Source organism: Stenella coeruleoalba (assembly GCF_951394435.1).
Source record: "Stenella coeruleoalba genome assembly, chromosome: 21".
In the NCBI taxonomy this organism is placed as follows: domain Eukaryota; kingdom Metazoa; phylum Chordata; class Mammalia; order Artiodactyla; family Delphinidae; genus Stenella; species Stenella coeruleoalba.
The window spans coordinates 6,879,932-6,898,678 of NC_137167.1; the positions used below are offsets into that span (position 1 = coordinate 6,879,932).

An 18,747-nucleotide genomic window follows, 5' to 3' on the forward strand; every position below is an offset into this window, starting at 1 on the left:
GTCGGGGGCCGGGGGAGGAACACAAGTCTGGTGAAGCAATAAGCAAATACATTTTAATTTACTGCCTAAGACATTTCTTTACCTTAAAAATGTATTGGTAACACCAGTAAGTCCTGTAGCTAATGCTGTTGTCCTAGACTGAATCAGCCACGCTTTTGAGGTAAAAGGGTTAATGCTTATGCATTTGTAAACATGAAAGGTTGAATGTACCGTGTTTACACTTATTTAAAAAGGAGCTTATCGCTACACACCTGTTAGAAACAGCAAAATGAGAAATAGGGACTATACCACATGTTGGTGAGGAAGTGGGGAAACTGCATCTCTCCTACCTGGGGAGAGTAGGGTGCGAACGCGCAGTGGTACAGCCACTCCGGAAAGCAGTTCAGCAGTTTCTTAAAAAATTAAACATGTGCTCACCATATGACCCAGCATGTATCCCAGAGAAATGAAAACCTCTGTCTGCACAAAAACTTTATCAGAGTGCCCACAGCGGCTTTATCTGTAATAGCCAAAACTCGGAGACCATTCACATGTTCTCCAGCCGGTGACCGGTCACACAAACTGTGGTGCCTCCTTGCTGTGGCACAGCACTCACCAGTGACAGAAGAATGAACTGTTAATACATTCAACTTAGATGGATCTCAAGGGAATTAGGCTCAGTTTTTCTTTAAAAATCCAATCTCTAAAGGTTACATACTGTGATTCCATTTATAGAACACTCTCAAAATGACGAAAACTATAGAGTTGGACAAGGTCCTACTGTTTTTCGCACAGGGAAGTATATCCAATATCCTGTGATAAACCATAATGGAAAAGGATATGAAAAAGAATATATGTATAACTGAATCACTTTGCTGTACGGCAGAAATTAACACAACATTGTAAATCAACTATACTTCAATAAAATAAATTTTTAGAAGAACTATAGAGTTGGAGAACAAATTAGGGATGGAGGATGGATGTGGTTATGAAGGAGAAGCACAGGGCATCTGTGCTGATGGGACAGTTCTGTATCTTGCTTGTGGTGGTGGTTACCTGACTCTACACCTGGTAGAATCCCATAGCACCACACACATGCACACATAACACACACAAATGAGTGCCTGTGAAATCGGTGAAATATGAATAAGGCCTGTAGATTGTACCAATGTCCATTTTCTGGTTTTATTTTGTACTATAGTTGTATTTCCAGGAATGTTTTTGGTTAATTCTCGGATTATACATGTGGTGTTAAGGAATGCTTTCTAATAGGATACACTGATTGTACATTTATGTATTGCGTGCTCCTCTGCAGGGTGAATTTGTAAATGAATATGTTGGCGAATTAATTGATGAGGAAGAATGCAGATTGCGAATCAAGCGAGCCCACGAGAACAGTGTAACTAATTTTTATATGTTAACTGTTACCAAGGTAAAATTGCTTTTTTTTTTTGGTAAGAAAAAAGGATTTTTTGGTTTAATTTGGTGGTCTTAGGTTAAACTCAGTTTCCTTCCTCTCATTTGGTTTTTCTCAAGCAAATTATAATGGTTTGCAGTAGCCAGTGTGTGTCCCACTATAATATGCTCGTTATACCAGAGTACAAAAGTGAATGATTACTGGCATCTCGCACAGGTCATGTGAGACGCGCTGTGAGTGAGAAGATGACCAGGAACAGGGTTGACACATCTGGATTTGAGTCCCAGCTCTTAGTCACTGAAAGACCTGGCCCTCAGTTTCTTTATCCCCAAGGGAGAGAATTAGCTCTGTAATTCTAAGTTATAAACCACCAGTAAAGTTCTGCTTTAGCAAAAATCCTAACTGTAAATTGTTCTATATATTTAAACTTTTTTTATGAGTTAGGAAAAATGAATGCTGTCAAAAGAAAAGTGACGGTAGAACTTCTGGTTTAATACATGGAACTGTGAGTGCTGTTTGATGCACGTGACAGCACAACTATTTCATTTAATTTCTTCAACAGTCCTCTGGAGTATAACCTTTAAAAATTGTGACTCACTGTATTGTACATCTGTAACTTATATTGTACACCAATAACTATACTTCAATAAAACTATACTTCAATAAAAGATTTAAAAAAAAAACAGTCCTCTGATTTACAGAGGACGAGAGACTGAGATCCAGCCATAAGTGATTTGTTGGATATCTTGTTACAGTTTAATGATGAGCCAAGACTAGTACCCATGTTTCCTGTGTTCCAGGCTGTCTCTAAAACTGAGTCAGAACAGCCTTACAAGAACCAGAAATCATTGAAAAGAAGCACTATGTTAACTGATATGTCACTGTTGGAAAGTTTTACCACCTTCATGAACATACACTTTATATACATAAAATGCCATTTATTTGTGACTGCTCATTGGCCCCTTAAATCCTAGCCTCGCTGCCGGTGACCCCTGCAGCCACCTGGACAGCACTTGGGAGGCTCCGTCTTCTAGAGCTTTCCCAGACTATCAGAGTTTAAATTCAGGGAGCCAAAATGTTGAGCTTTTTATGGTATTTTGAACTTTTGTGTAAGTAAAAATAGACTATGAAGATTATATCCCAAACTCTAGCCCTTCCATCAGTCAGATCTCCAAGTCTTCATTCAGAGAAGTTTCTTGTTTTTCCTGCCTCCCTCTTTATGGCCTAAGCTCTCATCCATCTACCCCGCTACAAGCTTTGCTTCTTGCTTAGAGCAGGAAAGGAGGACTGACAGCAAAGCACCATAGTTCCCGTCACAAGTGGCATCCGCGCTGAGAGCGGTCTACTCAGAAAATGCCTGTCGCTAAGCCCACGGCCAGCTGATCTCAGTCGCGTTATTCTGTGGTGTGTTTGTTTCTAGAAACAAACTTTAAAAGAAACTAAACTCCACTTTATCTTACTTGCTTTTGACTTGGTCATCATGTAAAGTAGAGACCTCAGTCAGTCGTGCTGCGAGCACAGTTTCGGAGCTGTGGGTCGTCGGACCTCAGCTGGCGGCAAACAGCGCTGCCTCGCGGCTCTCGCCTGAGTTGGATGTTTCTCAGACACGCTTGTGCTCAGTTTCATGTCAAAGGAACTTTTCCTTTCTTTTCTTTCTGAAGGACCGTATCATTGACGCTGGCCCGAAGGGAAATTATTCTCGCTTTATGAACCACAGTTGTAATCCAAACTGTGAAACACAAAAGTGGACGGTGAATGGAGATGTTCGAGTTGGCCTTTTTGCTCTTTGTGACATTCCTGCAGGTAAAAGGGACTCTGCCCCCTCCCCGGAAAGCAAGTATGTCTTTGAGGGCAGGACATTCTGACACTCAAGTGTCAGACAAGTTTTGACACTCAAGTATTTATTCAAATAAGATAAAGAGCTATATTTAGAATTGTTACCTGCCTGTAGGAAGTAAACATCTATATCCTGCAAAAGGGAGCGTAGTAAGAGAGGGTATCACAGAATTCTGTGTCTATGATCCCACTGAATTAGTTCTCCAAATTATTGCTGTCTGTATAATGTAACCAAATGTTTAAGCTTTTTTTTCTTTAATATTAAAGAAAATATTAACCAGTTGTTACCATCAACTGGTCTCTTCGTTTGTTTGCGGGAGGTTGTTTTGTTTTGTATTTTAGTTTGAAAAATCAGTCTGTTTCAAATTAGACATAAAACGCTTCTCAAAGCAGAGTTACTGCTTTCATTTTTCCTTACCCATCCAGCATCAATAACAGCAAGACTTAATTTCTCGTTTGTTAAGTCTGTAGAAAAATGGGTGGGAAGAGAAATGCTGTAGCTAAAAGTGATGTAAACTGTGTTTCTAGCACTCGCTGTGGATTGCTGAGGTCCAGCTAAAGAAAGCTTGAACTGGGAATTCCCTGGCAGTCCAGTGTTTAGGACTCAGTGCTTTCACTGCGGGCGCCCAGGTTTGGTCCCTGGTTGGGGAGCTAAGATCCTTCAGCCAAGCAGTGTGGCCAAAAAAACAAAACAAAAAAACCTTTAAAATGCTAGAAATCTGTCCTTAAAGGCAACGGCAAAAAGACAGGGTTTAATTCAGTACTTAATGTAATTTTTTTAATTTCTGAGAAAGAAACCACTTCATAACAGGAAGTCCCTTGTTTAACTCTGGCACACGTTCTTAGGAATCTGTTATGTGTAAAAAGCAGGGGACTGACTGTGTACATTGAATTCGCTATTTGCTGCATGGTGTGGCCAAATTTAAAAAAAAAAAAAAAGACGAAAGAAAGCAAGCTTAGACCTCCTAGTTTGAGTCCCTGGGTCTTTGGTGTATGTAGTAAATGTGCATTTTGAAGTCTTTTCTGATCATAATGTGAGGCATTAATTACTGGAAATGGTATGGCTGTGACAATTCCACGGTCATCTTGTTTATTTAGAAACTAGTATAAATTAGTTTTAGAAAAGAGAGCTAAACTAGAACCCATTTTTCTTGAGCACAGATTTCAGATTCTTAATCTCTGTCACATGGTCTTTGACCACTTCAGTGAAAAGAATATGATGGTCTTTGTAGAATATGTATTTTTGTTTTAATCATTGGTGGATCGGATGTTTTTCTCTAGTTTTTTGGGTTTTTTTCGTTGTTTTTTTCCTTTTTCCCATCACCGTCTTCAGTGTGGAACACGGAGGATGGAAGGGTCTTCATGTCAGAATTATGTCTCTTTTTTCGTTGTGAGGGTGTGTCTTTGACAGCATTTCTCTCCCCCAGGACTTGAGTCTGAATACTTCTCTCTCTTGTGTTCTAGGGATGGAGCTAACATTTAATTACAACCTGGACTGTCTGGGCAATGGCAGGACGGAGTGCCACTGCGGGGCGGATAACTGCAGTGGTTTCCTCGGCGTGCGGCCAAAGGTCAGTGGCTGCAGGGGGCGCCCCTGGGGCTGGGGAGGGGCTGCTGAAGAAGCTTGTTTGGGGCTGTCTCAGGAGGTGCTGGCCAGGGGGACCTGGTTTAATTTGCAGGCCAGCAGTTGCGTTTACCCAGAGTTTAGACTCCGACCTCCCACTAGAGCATATCTCAGTGAGAACTGTTAGGTTCTGAAAATGTCTGTGTTTCTGATTGAATTTGAACTTAGCAAGATCTTTTTCAAAAACTTCAAAAAAAATTCACACTATCCTAATACACTTTAGTGTATCCGAATTATACACTTTAAATTGGTGAACTTTATGGTTTGTGTATGCTATCTCAGTTGTCTTTGCAATTTGGAAAAAAAAAAAACACCTATTCAAAAAATCAATGAAAAATGATTTATTTTTACTACAGTTCCGTGACAGGGTAAGCCCTCCTGGTGTTTTAGGTAACCGAACAACAGGTGAATTTAAATGAACGTGAGGTTGTAGGATCTCCCTTTTACGTAAAGCTTCACGCACTGTGATCGTTAAAACCATGACCCCCTCTCTCCTGCCAGTCGGCATGTGCGTCCACAACTGAAGAAAAGGCAAAAAACGCTAAGCTGAAGCAGAAGAGACGAAAAATCAAAACAGAGCCGAAGCAGCTGCATGAGGATCACTGCTTCCAGTGCGGGGACAGCGGCGAGCTGGTCATGTGCGACAGGAAGGATTGCCCCAAAGCCTACCACCTGCTCTGCCTCAACCTGCCCCAGCCGCCCTACGGTGAGCCCGGCCTGCAGGCCCCGCCCGACTCCATCTCTGCCCACCATGCCCGACTCAGAGTACGGGCGGTCTAGTCCCCCGTGTGGAGCCGTGGGATGGGAAGCGTTGGAAAGAGCAAGCAACAGTAGCAAGCAAAGATTTTGCTAGTGAAAAATCTGTCTCAGTGCAAATGGGGGACGCCCGTGGGCCAGCAAGGACTGGTATCTTACTGTCCATTACCACAGGTGGTAGTTGGCTCCTAGCTGAGTTTCGGGCAGTAGCTCGCAGCCACACCGACAGGTGCACCCAGACCTCTGCTGGCTGAGGTTTGGAGTCGTAGTCAACTGCATTCAGCCCCCAGTCCGAGAGGAAGGTGGGAAGTGGGGTGTCTCGTGGGTGTTGGGGACAGGCACTCACTGGGATCCTTCCCTTCTTCCCGCCCACACTAGGAAAGTGGGAGTGCCCGTGGCATCAGTGCGATGAGTGCGGCGGCGCAGCTGTGTCCTTCTGTGAGTTCTGTCCACGTTCGTTTTGCAAAGATCATGAAAAGGGGGCTCTGGTGCCCTCCGCTCTGGAAGGCCGTCTCTGCTGCTCTGAACATGACCCTGTATCTCCCGTGTCACCCGAATACTGGAGCAAGATCAAATGTAAATTGGAATCACAGGATCATGGAGAAGAAGTCAAAGAATAAATGGGCAGTGATTTCCTTCTTTATTGAAACGAAGAAAGGAAAAGAAAAAAGTAGAGAATGCGTTAGTACAAGAAGAGACCGCTGCAGTGCATACAGCCTTGGCCATCAGCGCTGCCCTATTAAAGTGAAGATGGGGAACCAGGCCGTGCAGGCAGAAGCCGTTGGTGGGATCTGGTTTTTCAGTTTCGTCCTGTCAGCTTGGGGATTCTTTTGTGGAGGGTTAGGTTCCCTTGGTCTTTTCTTGCCTTTTATTGTGCTTCAATGCCTTTGCAGCTGGCAAAAGAGATGTCTTCGCTTTTAAAATAAGAACAAAGGAAGAAGTTCTGTTAATGAGATAAATTTAAAGTCTAGGATGTGTTCCTTGGGTGTAAAAAGCAAAAGTAGCCATCATTCCTTTATTTATTTTCATTTTTAAAAATTTTGAGAAGTGTAGTTCAGATAGTCTAATCTGTGTGTGTGTGTGTCTGTGTGTGTGTGTGTGTGTGTGTCTGTGTGTGTGTGTGTTTTAAGTAGGAATTGCAGAAAGCCCTCTAGAAAAGGGTATGGTGGTCTTACATACCGCTTTCCTGAGCAGCAGGGAGGCTGGCTTCGCTTTCCCTTCCAGACGCCTCTCGTAGTCTTAGAGAAGGGCTCTGTGGGAGTATTGAATCTGGCCTCTTGAAATCAAAAGGCCTCAGTGAATATTACCTCTGTGGTCTTAAACTAGGTGGGCTTTCCGATATAACTTTACCTAGAAAGGTATATAATGTGGTTGTTGGTTTTTTGTTCTGGAGAAAAAAAGAAATCGATGCCCTCACTGAGTTTGAAACGTTCTCCACTGATAATGGGTGTTTTTGATGAAGTGTGTCTCTGTGGATATGAATACAGAGTTAGAATGGTCATTCCTGTTGTCTTGACACACTGGTAAAGGCAGCTAAAGGGAGTTGAAAGGCACAGACCAAAAGTTGGGTCAAATAAGCACCATTTTCTATCCAATTTAATGTACACCCTGGTCTGACTTGGAGAGAATTATGGGCATTTTAATTTTCTGTCTCTGCTTTCCTCTCCCAAGCAAACATTCCCTTTGTCAGCTGACCACTCAGTCACGTGTCCTGGTGAAAACTACACAAATGAATTTGAACTGTATTTGAATAGATCTTTTTGTTCAGTTCCTAATTTGGGGGTGAAAGTGGTAGCACTTGTACTTCTACAGGGTAAATGAGAGCCACACAAACACACTTCATGGCAGGAAGCACTTAGGGAGAGCTCCACAGAAAGCAGTGATAGCAGGAATGGTTGGAGCTCATAGACGCAAGTGAACCGGAATATCTGCCACAGAACTCACTTGCTTTTAATGCTTAGGAATATGTATATTCCAGGATTCCCTGTATGAATTAATTAGTCCTGTCAGACATTGTTGTAACACTGTACTAAGTAGAAGCCTAGGTTTAGCTTGAATGAACGTCAACTTCTCTGTGAATTTTGACTGCTAACAATTGCCGGTACCTGGTAGCATTTATTTTCCCTCAGGAAGTACCCAGTGACCTTATAAAGGCAGGGAAGATAGATGCTCCACAACATTCCTTCAGTTGTGCTGTGTGTTCCTTTTCCTTATCAATTTACAACTCTTCTCTGGAAAAAAGAAGAAAAAAACCTGTTTTGTGCTTCTTTTTTTTTTTCTTTGTATGTAAATGTGCAATTATACTGGATTTTTTCTTGTTAAAAAAAACAAACAAAAAAACACTACAATTCTTTTACTTAAGCTCCTAAACTGCCATTTGCCTGATTCCAGCAAATAATTCTGAGGTAACTCATTGGGCCTCCAGTAATTCTGTTGGTTAGATATGGTCCCAAAAGAAAGAGCAAGATAGAAAATGCTATATGTGTTACCAAATGCGACTGCTACAAGTCACGTGAATTACAGCTCACCAAAACACTAAAGTTTGCTCTTGAGCAATCATATAGTTTGATGTCCTTTTAAAAAATAATTTAAGAAAATCTAGGTTTTATCATACTAAAACTTTATTTTATATATGTATATGATAAATGTTTGCTTTTTTAAACTTACTAACATGAAGGATTTCCTTTAATATCTGAAATGCACCTCGTGTTGAAACGGTATCCAACATGGAATCTTATCTCCTTGCTTTGTTTTGGACTTAGTGCTATTTAATATCTGGTGACTTTTATATGGTAAGCCAGGGTATATCCTGTATACTACAAATACCTTAGGTTTAAGTATTTTTATGCAGCTTCTTCATTGTGTCACATTTTGTTTGTGTATCTGTAGCAGAGATCTGCTGGGTTTTTTAATTTGGGGGGGGTGGGGGGTTGGCTAATAGGGTTGTTCTGCCATTTCAGAAATCAGGGCGGAAAACACCATCGCTGACCACAGCCATGAGGTCTTGGTCCGCGAGTGTCCTTTAACGGTCTGGAACGTGGCTTTAGTCCTGGCAGTGCCAGGGAGCTCTCCTCACACCTCGTACTGTTGCCTAGTTTGTATATTTTAAAGGTGCAGGCTATGGAAGCAGAAAAAGAATAAGTTGTGCTTTATATGTGCATAGTATCCATGCAGGGTGCTTGTCTGTGCTTCGCCAATGAAATTTTGCAAAAGACATGTTGCTCACTGATAGCTGGAAGTTGTTATTTGTTAACTTTTCAATCTGTCTGTGGTCAGAGCATAAATGGTTGGGTTTTAATTCTTGTCCGAAAATGAAATAACTTAAAGCAGCATGGGATAACGGTGGCATTTTTTTTAACCTTATGTTGGTTCTTTGGTGGAAGAAGCGAACGTAAGATTTTTGATAATCAGCATAAATCTTCAGAAATCAGATCTGTAAGAGCTAGAGGTGAAATCCTGGAGGCCTTCCAGGCCCTGCGCCGGAGGGGGCGTGAGGAGTCCTGCCGCTGGCTGGGAAGGGAGGGGTGGACGGCCCTGTGCTCCCGGCAGGCCAGGCAGAAGCAGCTGGAGGGAGTGAGTCACTTCTTTAATATCTAATCAGGGCTGGAATTAGGAGTGGGGTGGGTTTTATTTTCATTTTTCTTTTAACAAGTTCCCACCCTATCCTAATTCTCAGAAATTCTCTGGCCTAAGCTATAAAATAGGCTGACTTTTAGAATCATTGAAACTTGGAGATTTCTATGTGTTCAAATCAGGAACACATCTAAAAACTAAAAAAAAAAAAAAAAAGGCAGGGGGAAGGCTGCTCCCAGCTCCCAGCTGCCATTTCCCCAGAGTATTTGGAGGCACGCCTGTGAATAACGCTGGGAAACTCACAACGAGATGATTGCGGAAAGGACTCAGACAGGGCGGCTGTTGGACACCTTTCTTTCCTGACTCAGGAAGTAGAGTTTCCCTTGAGTAGCTCGCTGCATGGTGTGTTCCAGTCAGGGTCCAGCCCAGATCTGCAGTTTGGAAACAGATGGGCCAGCTGTGTGGAGCGCAGTCTCTGGACTCCCGGGGATTTGTTGCTTGTCTCTCATTTCATTTTAAAACAGAAAGCTCTTCTTTAGCATTCACCTTAAAGTCAAGGTACCGCCGCATGCCATGTCCCACTAGGATAAGAGAACAAGTTACCGTGGCGTCTTGACAGCTTGGGAAGCTCACACTTGATGTCCTTCTACATTGGGAAGTTGCTTGTGCTGTGCAGTGCAAATTCGACTTGAATTACTTCTTAAAAGGCTGATGTGTCCAGCCCCCTCATTGTCCGAGCTGCTGCAGACATGATCACTTGGAACAACTTCCTTTGGCCTCAGGCCACCTAGAATTGGTCTCTGGTTATTTGTAAACAAACAGTAGAACTCGCTTCCCTTTCCAGATAGGCTCGGGAATAGATATAATTAGACAGCTTTGCCCTATATTGACAAATAGGAAGAGTTGGGAATTTGTATATACTGAAATCTACCGACATTTATCCGGGGTGGGGTACAGGGAGAAAGGGGGTTACAGTAGGGTAAGGGAGGGGGTGTAGTGTTTACCACAGGTACGAAGTAGCCACTTTAACACTGAGACCTCTGCCTCATTGAATTCAGGTTTTTTAAGTACTTGAAACTCCTCAGATTCTCCTTATTTTACAGTTATTTTAAGATTTATGAAGTAGAAAGCATTGTTTTGTATACTGTTTTGTCTCTTACCCTCTTGAACTTGGATTAAAGGCGAAGTTCTGCAGACGGAAGTGTCCACAGTAGTTCTCTCAGATTCAGTGCACACGTTCGGGGAAGAGACTCCTGCATGAAATACCAGCAGCATTTATACGAGTACTTCATATGTATGTTCTCTGTTTTGTTATTTTGTCAACCTTATCCCCAAGCACCTCTTCTTTCCTTTTAATATATGCCTGCGTAGGGAAAAAAACAAAAATTTGCACTTATGTTACTCTCCTGAAATGCTGGGTGTAACCTGTGTGTTTCAAACCCATTTCCGTTCTTTTCAGTCCATTGCTTAAGTGACAAGTTCAGGTTCGTGTGGCACATATGTACGAAGGAGGAAGAGAATTACCTGTCCTTTGGTGGCGTCCCAGAGTCATTAATGTGTAAGAAAAAGGGAAAAGATGAATAGTTACCAAAGTCATTTATTCAGTCCTTCGTTTCCTTATGTGACATCACTGCACCTGCTACTTGGCAAGAAAGCACCCTCGGGTTTCCCTTCCCCACCTGCCACAGACTTCTGATGTGTGTGAATGCCTCTCGGTATCCATCAGATGACCTAAATGAGGGATTCAAACTTGTCAGTTTAGAAGTGGACTGGATAAAATTTACTTTTACTTTGTTGTCACTAATATTGCTCTTTATCTCATTTGTGCTGTCACATGCCCTGTGTTAAAAAAAAAAAAAAAAGAAAATCATGTTGCCACTGATAACCAAGATGCTAAATGATGACTACAACTGGTTCTTTTTATATACAGGGGTGTGTGCATAATTGGAATTGATAGGAGAAATTCATTTGTATCCACTTGTGATATTGCACAACAAAACACAGATACCTACAGATTCTGCTCTCATTTCCTCGTGATCTTTATCTATGATAATTACCTTTGTAGATTGGTTATTTCTGTACTTTATCTGTAATAAACTTTGTAGATCCTGTGAACTGTTATTTTTTGCCTAAATCCCTTGAGACTTGAGTCTTTAATAACAAAGCATCAATATTCACTAAGTCAATCTCTTTTGAGTTTCTGTGACTTGGCTAGAAGCTCTTGACACTAAAGATTAGTGTTCATTTTCCCTGGGGGTATTCCACTAGGGCATTACTGTATAATGACTTGATGTTGCCACATAGACTTCAAGATATATGATATTTTGGGGATTTTGTTGATTGGCCTATGTTTTATTGCATAGTGTGAAACGTGTAAAGCTTGGTTAACCTGTATATAGATAGCTTAGTGTTGACTAGTTACGGTGTATTAGCATTGCCTGTAATATTTAAGCTTCTTACTACTGTGTGTGCTGGTAGGAACATATAATTTTTGTACATTATATTTACTGAGATGCTGCCTTTCTTATTTTACAAATACTTTGGAATTCAAATGTGTTTTTTGCTTCCGTGAGGATTAATTTGGAAAGGTTTTTAATGACATTCCACTGATTTCAGATTTTGCTTGAGGTTGACTTCAATAAATTGTCCCGTATGTTGCAAATTAAATATGTGGACTTGTTCATTGCCCGTAATTTCTTGCTACCACTCAGTGGGCAAGAGGCCATCCTAAGCGGGAGGGGACCAGCGCGGGGCCGAAAGACCCAGCGCGTCCACCGCGCCGGCGAGGCCCGCAAGGTCTTGCGGGAGCCCGGCACGTCTTTCCGCAGTACGCGGTGTGCTTCAGGGGACTTGGATCCGGAAACGAGGAGTCTGCGTGGTCCCCGGGACGGAAGGCCCGGGCTTCTGTAAGGTACGCAACGTCGGGCGCGCGGGCGGGCGGGGGACAGACAGCTGGAGCGACCCCTCACTTCGTCCGTCGCTGTCTCAGGCGCTGGGGGCCGCTCTCGCCCCGCCTCGGCCCCGCCCCCGCTCCGGCCCCGCCCCGCGCCCCCGTCCCTCGGCGTCGCCACGTCAGCCTTGAGCGCGCGCGCCGTGATGGGGAAGAAGGTGGCGGCGGAGGTGGGCCTGCGGCTCGCGCTGTTCGCGGTCTTCATGTAAGGACTGCGCTCCGGCCCCCGGCCCCGCCGCCCGGCCGGGCTCCGCGCGCGCTTCCGGGAAGCCGCCGACGCGTCCGCACCTTTGTGTCCCCTTTAGGGTAACAGAGCTGCTCCCGCCCTTCCAGAGGCTCATCCAGCCCGAGGAGATGTGGCTCTACCGGAATCCGTACGTGGAAGCAGAGTATTTCGCCACCAAGCCGATGTTTGTGCGTGGAGAACCAGCCTCCCTTCTGACCGCACTTCTCACGGAGCCGAACGCTAGGGAGGGAGCGGGCAGGTCCCCCTGGCTCCGCCACGGAGCTGAAGACGAGCCTTCGCGTCGTAACGGTTAAGGGCCAGGTTGAGAGAGAAGTCCGTCCGCTTCGGCTCCAGGGATAGGGTCTGGGGGCGGCTGCTCAGGGCGGCCCGGGGCAACTGGTCGTTGAGAGGAGCGGTGACGGCGGCTCCCGCGGGAGCTCGGCGCCCAGCTAGCTGCAGGCAGACCCGGGACGCGGCACTTGCGGGGGAGCCGGGAGGTCTGATAGGCCAGTTCTGCTGTCACTTCACCCCTCTTGCTGTGGGAGCTCTTTTCCCAGCTAGCTGTCTGACGTTCTCGGGGCGGCCCTGTTTCCTTTCGCGTGCTGAGCTCTGCCGTGTCCGGCGCAGGTCGTCGCCTTGCTGGCCCCGCTGGCCCCGGTCCTCCTGGCCAGGTGTCTGAAGAAGGCGGACGCAGTGGACAGCCGGCAGGCCTGCCTGGGTAAGCGCGGCCTCCCCAGCGCCGGAAGCAGGAGGCGGGGGCCCCCACGGGGCTTGCGGGGCGGGGGGGTGGGGGGCCGAGCTCTACGTTCCTCGAGTGACTGCGTCTCCGGGGTGCCCCGCCTGCTGCCTGTGAGACGTGCTCCACGTCCTGGGTGCACCTGCGTGCACCGGACTATTTGCAGCTCCGACGAGTGCTCAGTCCGGGTAGCGCGTTCTCCCTGTGCCAAGGCGGAGTGGCCGGCGGGGGGCGGGATTATTCTCACGCTCCGCTCCGGCTGGAGCCCGAGCGCTCCTCTGTCCCCGGAGACCGCGGCTGCGCCTAACGAGACAGGGACCCGGCCGCTCCTCCTGGGCAGACGCCACCAGCAGCCACTTCCGTTGCCTTCCAGCTGCCAGCCTGGCCCTGGCTCTGAACGGCGTCTTCACCAACACAGTCAAACTGATAGTGGGGAGGTGAGTGCCCAGCGCTGCCGCCCTCGCCCCAGGAGGGCAGGCGCACGCAACTGCTGCCACATCTTCCCCGTAGCCTTTTCTCTTTATTCTCAGTCTGATCTTTCTCTTCTAACAAACACTTCCTCCCTTCCCTCTGCCTCGGTCCGTTGGGTGACTCTCGGGCTCTCTTCTGCCCTGAACAGCATTTCCCACTGACACGGAGTCGCTGTCCTCCAGAGCACCCCCAGAAGCTGCAGCACGACTCACTCTTTGCCCTAAAAAGTAACTACGTGCCGCAGTGGCTTTTTTTCCTTCCTGGTTTAAATGCTGACCCTGGAAATAAGGCTTTTCTCTTAGTGGTGACTATCCAATCCCGTTTCACTGTTTTGCCTGGGACACTCTTTGACTGACAGTTAAGAAAGGTATCTAACACAACCAAAAAATAATTTCTGGAGCTGCAAATGATCCACGTCAGACCTCGCTTATTCTTGCAGGCCACGCCCAGACTTCTTCTACCGTTGCTTCCCCGACGGGCAAGCCCATCATGACTTGACGTGCACAGGAAATGAGGACGTGGTGAATGAGGGCCGCAAGAGCTTCCCCAGTGGACATTCTTCCTGTAAGAATACCACGTGGACTCTATATCTGTGCTTTTTTTGGGGATCATTGAATTTAACCTAGGAAGCTTGTGAGGATGGGAACATTTCATGCACTCTTGTTCTTGCATCTAGAAATCGGAGAGCCCCCTTCTTTAATAACAAGCTTGAACCTCTAATATTAAATATTCGAGGACAGAGGAAGTAGTTTACCTTCATGAAATTTGAACATTTTATTATTACTGTTTTATTTGCCTAAATTCTGCAATCTTGCTCCAGTCATAAAAATATTAACTAACCTTTATTGAAGAGCTACTGTATGTCAGGTGCTTCCGAAAGCATTTTAGATTCGTGTCTCGTTTGATACCATAAAGAGCCCAATGAGATGGGTACTGTTGTTTTTATGATTCCCATTTATGCATCAGGAAACTAACGCATCAGGAAGTGAAGTCCCATTGCTAGGATTCCAAAACTATTCCCAGGGTAAACGTTACTCACTTTGGGAAACGGTCCTTCATTTTCCCTTTTGTTTCCTTCTCCCTCATAATTGACGATGTAGATCGATGATCTACACCAAAAGTTACCAAAAGGGATAAAAACATAGCCTCCTCTTTTTCTTTAAAAGACATATACTTAGAGGTTTTCCCTCTTCTAGTTGCATTTGCTGGTCTGGCCTTCGCGTCCTTCTACCTGGCAGGGAAGTTACACTGCTTCACACCACGAGGCCGAGGGGAATCTTGGAGGTTCTGTTCCTTTCTGTCACCCCTACTCTTTGCAGCTGTGATTGCACTGTCCCGCACCTGTGACTACAAGCATCACTGGCAAGGTAAGCAAGGCATCCAGGCCATGGACGCCTCCACCGTTCTCCCATCATTTCTCCCTAGCACTTGGCACAGGAGACGCTCCCTGGGTGTCTGCTGAATGAACAGACAAGTGAGCAGAGGACGGTCTGCGTTCTGTACTGAGTATGCGTTTATTGCTACATGGAAAATGAAAAAGCACACTGTTATCTTTTAAACAGATTACCAATGAGGGACATTCTGATTTTCCCATGACTTTGAAGCATCATAAGTTCAGAATAAACTCTATAAGAAATTTTTTACACCCAACCTCAAAATTCAATTTACTTTCTTAAAAATCAAGTTCACTGTCGTGAGGTTTTTGTTCAGAAACGAAAGTAAAATTCAAGAAAACATAAAATTGTAATTAAACCAAAGAAATTTAAGTTGAATGAGAGAGTAAAATATCCAAATATTTGCACAGAAAGCCCACAGTTCAAAAAAAAAAAAAAGCTGACAGTATTGCCCAGAGGACCTTAGGAGCTCAGTTTTAAAGAATAAATTTTTGCAAAGAGAAGCAACTCCTGAAGAGTTTATTCCTTCCTCTAGAACCCTTTAAATGGTGAGAAGGAGTTGTTGATAGCATTAAGTGAACCTTCATTATTCTTCTCAATTAAAAATATTCAATGCAGTGAACTCAGAAAAAGCCTTGTTATAACTACCCCACTAAACATGTGTTTTGATTTGGTGTTTAGAGAACATCCTGCAAATGTACGATAAAATTAAGAAAACCCAAAAACCCCATAAGCCTGGAATTGAGGGGGTTTGCAGGCTAAACAAGTAGAGTAACCTGGAGGGCCAAGCTCCCTCTGCTGGGTGGCATCACCGTGACTGAGGGAAGGCCCGTCTCCTCTGCCTTCAGATGTCCTGGCTGGATCCACCATCGGCCTGACGTTCGCCTATGTCTGCTATAGGCAGTACTACCCTCCCCTGACGGACGCCCAGTGCCACAGACCACTGCAGCGCAGCCCTGCTCTTCCCACCGCGCAAAAGCAGCCTGGCGACCCTCGTCATTTTGATGTTTAGACACTGGAGCTGCCTTCCTGGAAAACAGGTGAATCAGCCCCTCCTAACTCACCACTCCCAGGACAAAAATTTCTGCCTTTTACCTCCTGAGAGGTACAGGTGAGGAGAGAAGCCCCCATGATCATGCAGTTTTGCCCTGGCTCACAGGGATTTATCGCGAGGAGTCAAGGTCCTTTTTCACTACTGTTCGCCACGCATTCCAGTAACGAGATCTTTCCATGGTCTTTCCAGCTTATGAATGTGGCCCATCAGATTGGTATCCCAAGGTCTGCAGTGTTTTTACACTTAACTTCAGTACTGTTCTTGGAATGATTCTGTCACAAAGAAGCTTTCACCTTAGCCCCACTTTATCCTAGAAGCTAGCGTTGATGATCGGAACTTAATTTCCATTTCCCATAGCTCAAAATCTTAAAATCTAGGGCATGAGCAATTAAATTATTTTAGTTCTGTTTACTTTCTCTGGTGGCAATTCCATCACACCTTAAATAGGAGAATCTCCAGTTCTGGCTTATTTACCACTGTGCATATCTTATTCAAGTCCAGCTAAGTACTGCTGTCCATTTTGAATACTGTAAACATAAGCGATTTGATAATTTGTTGAATTACTGAGTAAACACAATAAAAAAGAAACTGGTCAGGAGCGTGGATTCAGTACTCACTGTCTCCACCTCACTTGTGTAACTGTGCTCACGAGCTGCCCTCCCTCCACTCAGGACTGAAGATCTGCCCAAATGCACCAGCTGTGCCAAGCAGCCAAGGCAGGGCAGGGTAGTCAGAGACCGGCTGTCTGGAGGGCAGGTGAGTCTCCTCCCGCCCCGCCCTCCCCGTAGGGTATAATGGACCATGACGGACATTGGCGGAACTGATGGTGTAGGACCTATAACGGCCTTTCTCTGTGTTGTGATTATATTTTATGTTTTCTTTTTGTGATTAGATTATAAATATGACCTTGATTTGTGTATTTCTATAACATATTTTCAATATATCTTTTTCCTAACGGTGAACGTGGTTTTTTGTGCTTAAAGTTCCATTTGAGACCTGAAACATTTCCAAAGTTAGACACCAGATTCCCTATCTGACACAAGTGATTCCACTGTCTATAGCAGTGGCTGATGTCAATGATACAAAAGGAGCATCTCAATATTTACCTTATAATCGCCGCACTTTGAATCAACAGTCAAGGGGAAAGAACCTGAACGTTAGTTCTTTGCCCAAAACTCTTTTTAAACTTGTTTTAGTAGTACACAGGGGAAGAGAATGGTTATTGTATTGACTCTCTTTACTTTATGATGGATGAGCCAGGTAAAAGTAGACAACTGGTCAATATGGTTTTATTTCAGAATTTACTAAAGATTTAAATATAATCACATAAAAAACATTTCAAAAAGTGCAAACTGTCAGAACGCTAATCGGTGCTACCGATCTTTCCATGCAAACCATCGCTTTTGCTGAGATTAGCAACAGCAATTCTGCAGCTGGGAATATGGAGAAAATGATCCTCCACCAGCATTTAAAAGTAGCCTTGGTCAAGAGATTGCGCATGATGCTGCTGAAGTAGTGCAAATAATATACAACTAAACAAGGAACTCAAGTCAAGCTTATTACCCTGTGGAATATACATCCGTGAAACCAGCACAGGGGGACAAACAGGATATAAAGCTCTTTTCCAGTCACCTGCCCCTCACCACCAGGAAGGAAACACTTCTTAGTACAAACAGTGGTTTATCTAGCCATCCAGGTTGATCCTGTTCATCTCTGGTTACAGGGACTCACTCTTGCTGGTCCTTTGGTTTACTCTTAAATTTTAGTTATTCTGTTAATAGGAAGACCAAATTTAAATATGAAGACAACAACTTGATGAACGCTTCCCCTTTAATATGTACTGAATGCTACTGAATTCTCAGTAGCCCTTACTTCACACTCAGAGTTTATGTAGTAAAGAAAATGAAGTATTCCATATGGGTGAGACTTCTTAGTGGCTTAGCGTTAGTGTGTAAGCAGAGGGACAAGGTAAGGCCAGGCTCTCACCTTTACCCCAAACTTATCTCTAGGGTGACAGTAATTAACCTTCCCTCTGCTGTCAAAGAGATGGCTTATGCGAATGTTAAATTCCAGGGCTTTGGATACCATGATATATTTACTTACAAGAAACCGATATAAAAAGCGAAACACAGCTTGCCTGTCTACACCGCTCTGTCCACCAGGGCCTGTAGGAACCTGAGAGGAGTGTGAAGGACTGTCACAAAGAGAACTGCAAAGACAATCACAAACTGAGACCTGTGAGAAAGAAAATACCTACAGCACAGTGGTGAGCAAGATGCCTTGGAAACTATTAGTCTCCATTCACTCGTCTTCTTCAAGGTGCATCTCACTTGCACGCTCTGACACTGACTCTGCACCAGCTGTTCCTGGCCCCATAGACGCAGGTTTGTCTTTCAGAATAAGGAACACTTCCCCCTAGCCAGATCTACCAACACTGCCTGTGCCGGGAGCCTGTTCCATAGCGACCTGCACTACGGGTACCTAAGGAGGCAACGCTGTTTGTGTGCTTGAAGAGGACACTCTTCAATACTCCCTTCACCCAAGCAGCTGTGGCAGATGGCTTACACAAATTCTATTTCACCATCAATGCACCACTGAAACATTTTATTCATCACTTAATAAGCAGTCAAAGCTGTGTAATTTCAGGTCTGTCCGCTTTTATAACCCTCAAGAACTAACAACTAAGTCGGACTTTGTCTAGAGTCTCCCAGTTTGAAGTATGATATGATAT

At 44.6% G+C, this 18,747-nt stretch overlaps 2 protein-coding genes across 8 annotated transcripts in view; both read left to right on the forward strand.

The window, feature by feature from the left end:
• The window catches only part of NSD3 (nuclear receptor binding SET domain protein 3), a 108,225-nt gene extending 101,575 nt beyond the window's left edge, over positions 1–6,650 (forward strand). For 3 of the 4 annotated variants that reach the window (XM_079908953.1, XM_079908952.1, XM_079908955.1), the window contains 5 exons: positions 1,295–1,411; positions 3,058–3,199; positions 4,697–4,803; positions 5,358–5,562; positions 5,991–6,650. In XM_079908953.1, coding sequence (XP_079765079.1) covers positions 1,295–1,411; positions 3,058–3,199; positions 4,697–4,803; positions 5,358–5,562; positions 5,991–6,232 — 813 coding nt within the window. In that variant the 3' untranslated portion in view covers positions 6,233–6,650. The remainder of the gene's footprint in view (positions 1–1,294; positions 1,412–3,057; positions 3,200–4,696; positions 4,804–5,357; positions 5,563–5,990) is intronic. The other variant, XM_079908954.1, reaches the window with a different exon arrangement.
• A 5,631-nt stretch (positions 6,651–12,281) lies between these two features.
• Positions 12,282–17,225, forward strand: PLPP5 (phospholipid phosphatase 5; the record flags this gene model as incomplete). 4 transcript variants are annotated; one of them, XR_013825441.1, is made up of 8 exons in its annotated part: positions 12,282–12,340; positions 12,441–12,549; positions 12,989–13,079; positions 13,471–13,534; positions 14,008–14,132; positions 14,765–14,935; positions 15,863–16,002; positions 16,688–16,824. XR_013825441.1 is itself a non-coding variant. In XM_079908963.1 (8 exons), the coding sequence occupies 7 exons, from the start codon at positions 12,282–12,284 to the stop codon at positions 15,972–15,974; spliced, it is 783 nt and encodes a 260-aa protein (XP_079765089.1). In that variant the 3' UTR covers positions 15,975–16,002; positions 16,688–16,824. The 4 variants fall into 4 exon arrangements, 3 of the variants coding, with proteins under 3 accessions (XP_079765089.1, XP_079765091.1, XP_079765090.1); XM_079908963.1 differs by having other exon boundaries at positions 15,811–16,002; XM_079908965.1 differs by having other exon boundaries at positions 12,288–12,340; positions 12,469–12,549; positions 15,811–16,002; positions 16,688–17,225.
• Between the last annotated feature and the right edge of the window lie 1,522 nt (positions 17,226–18,747).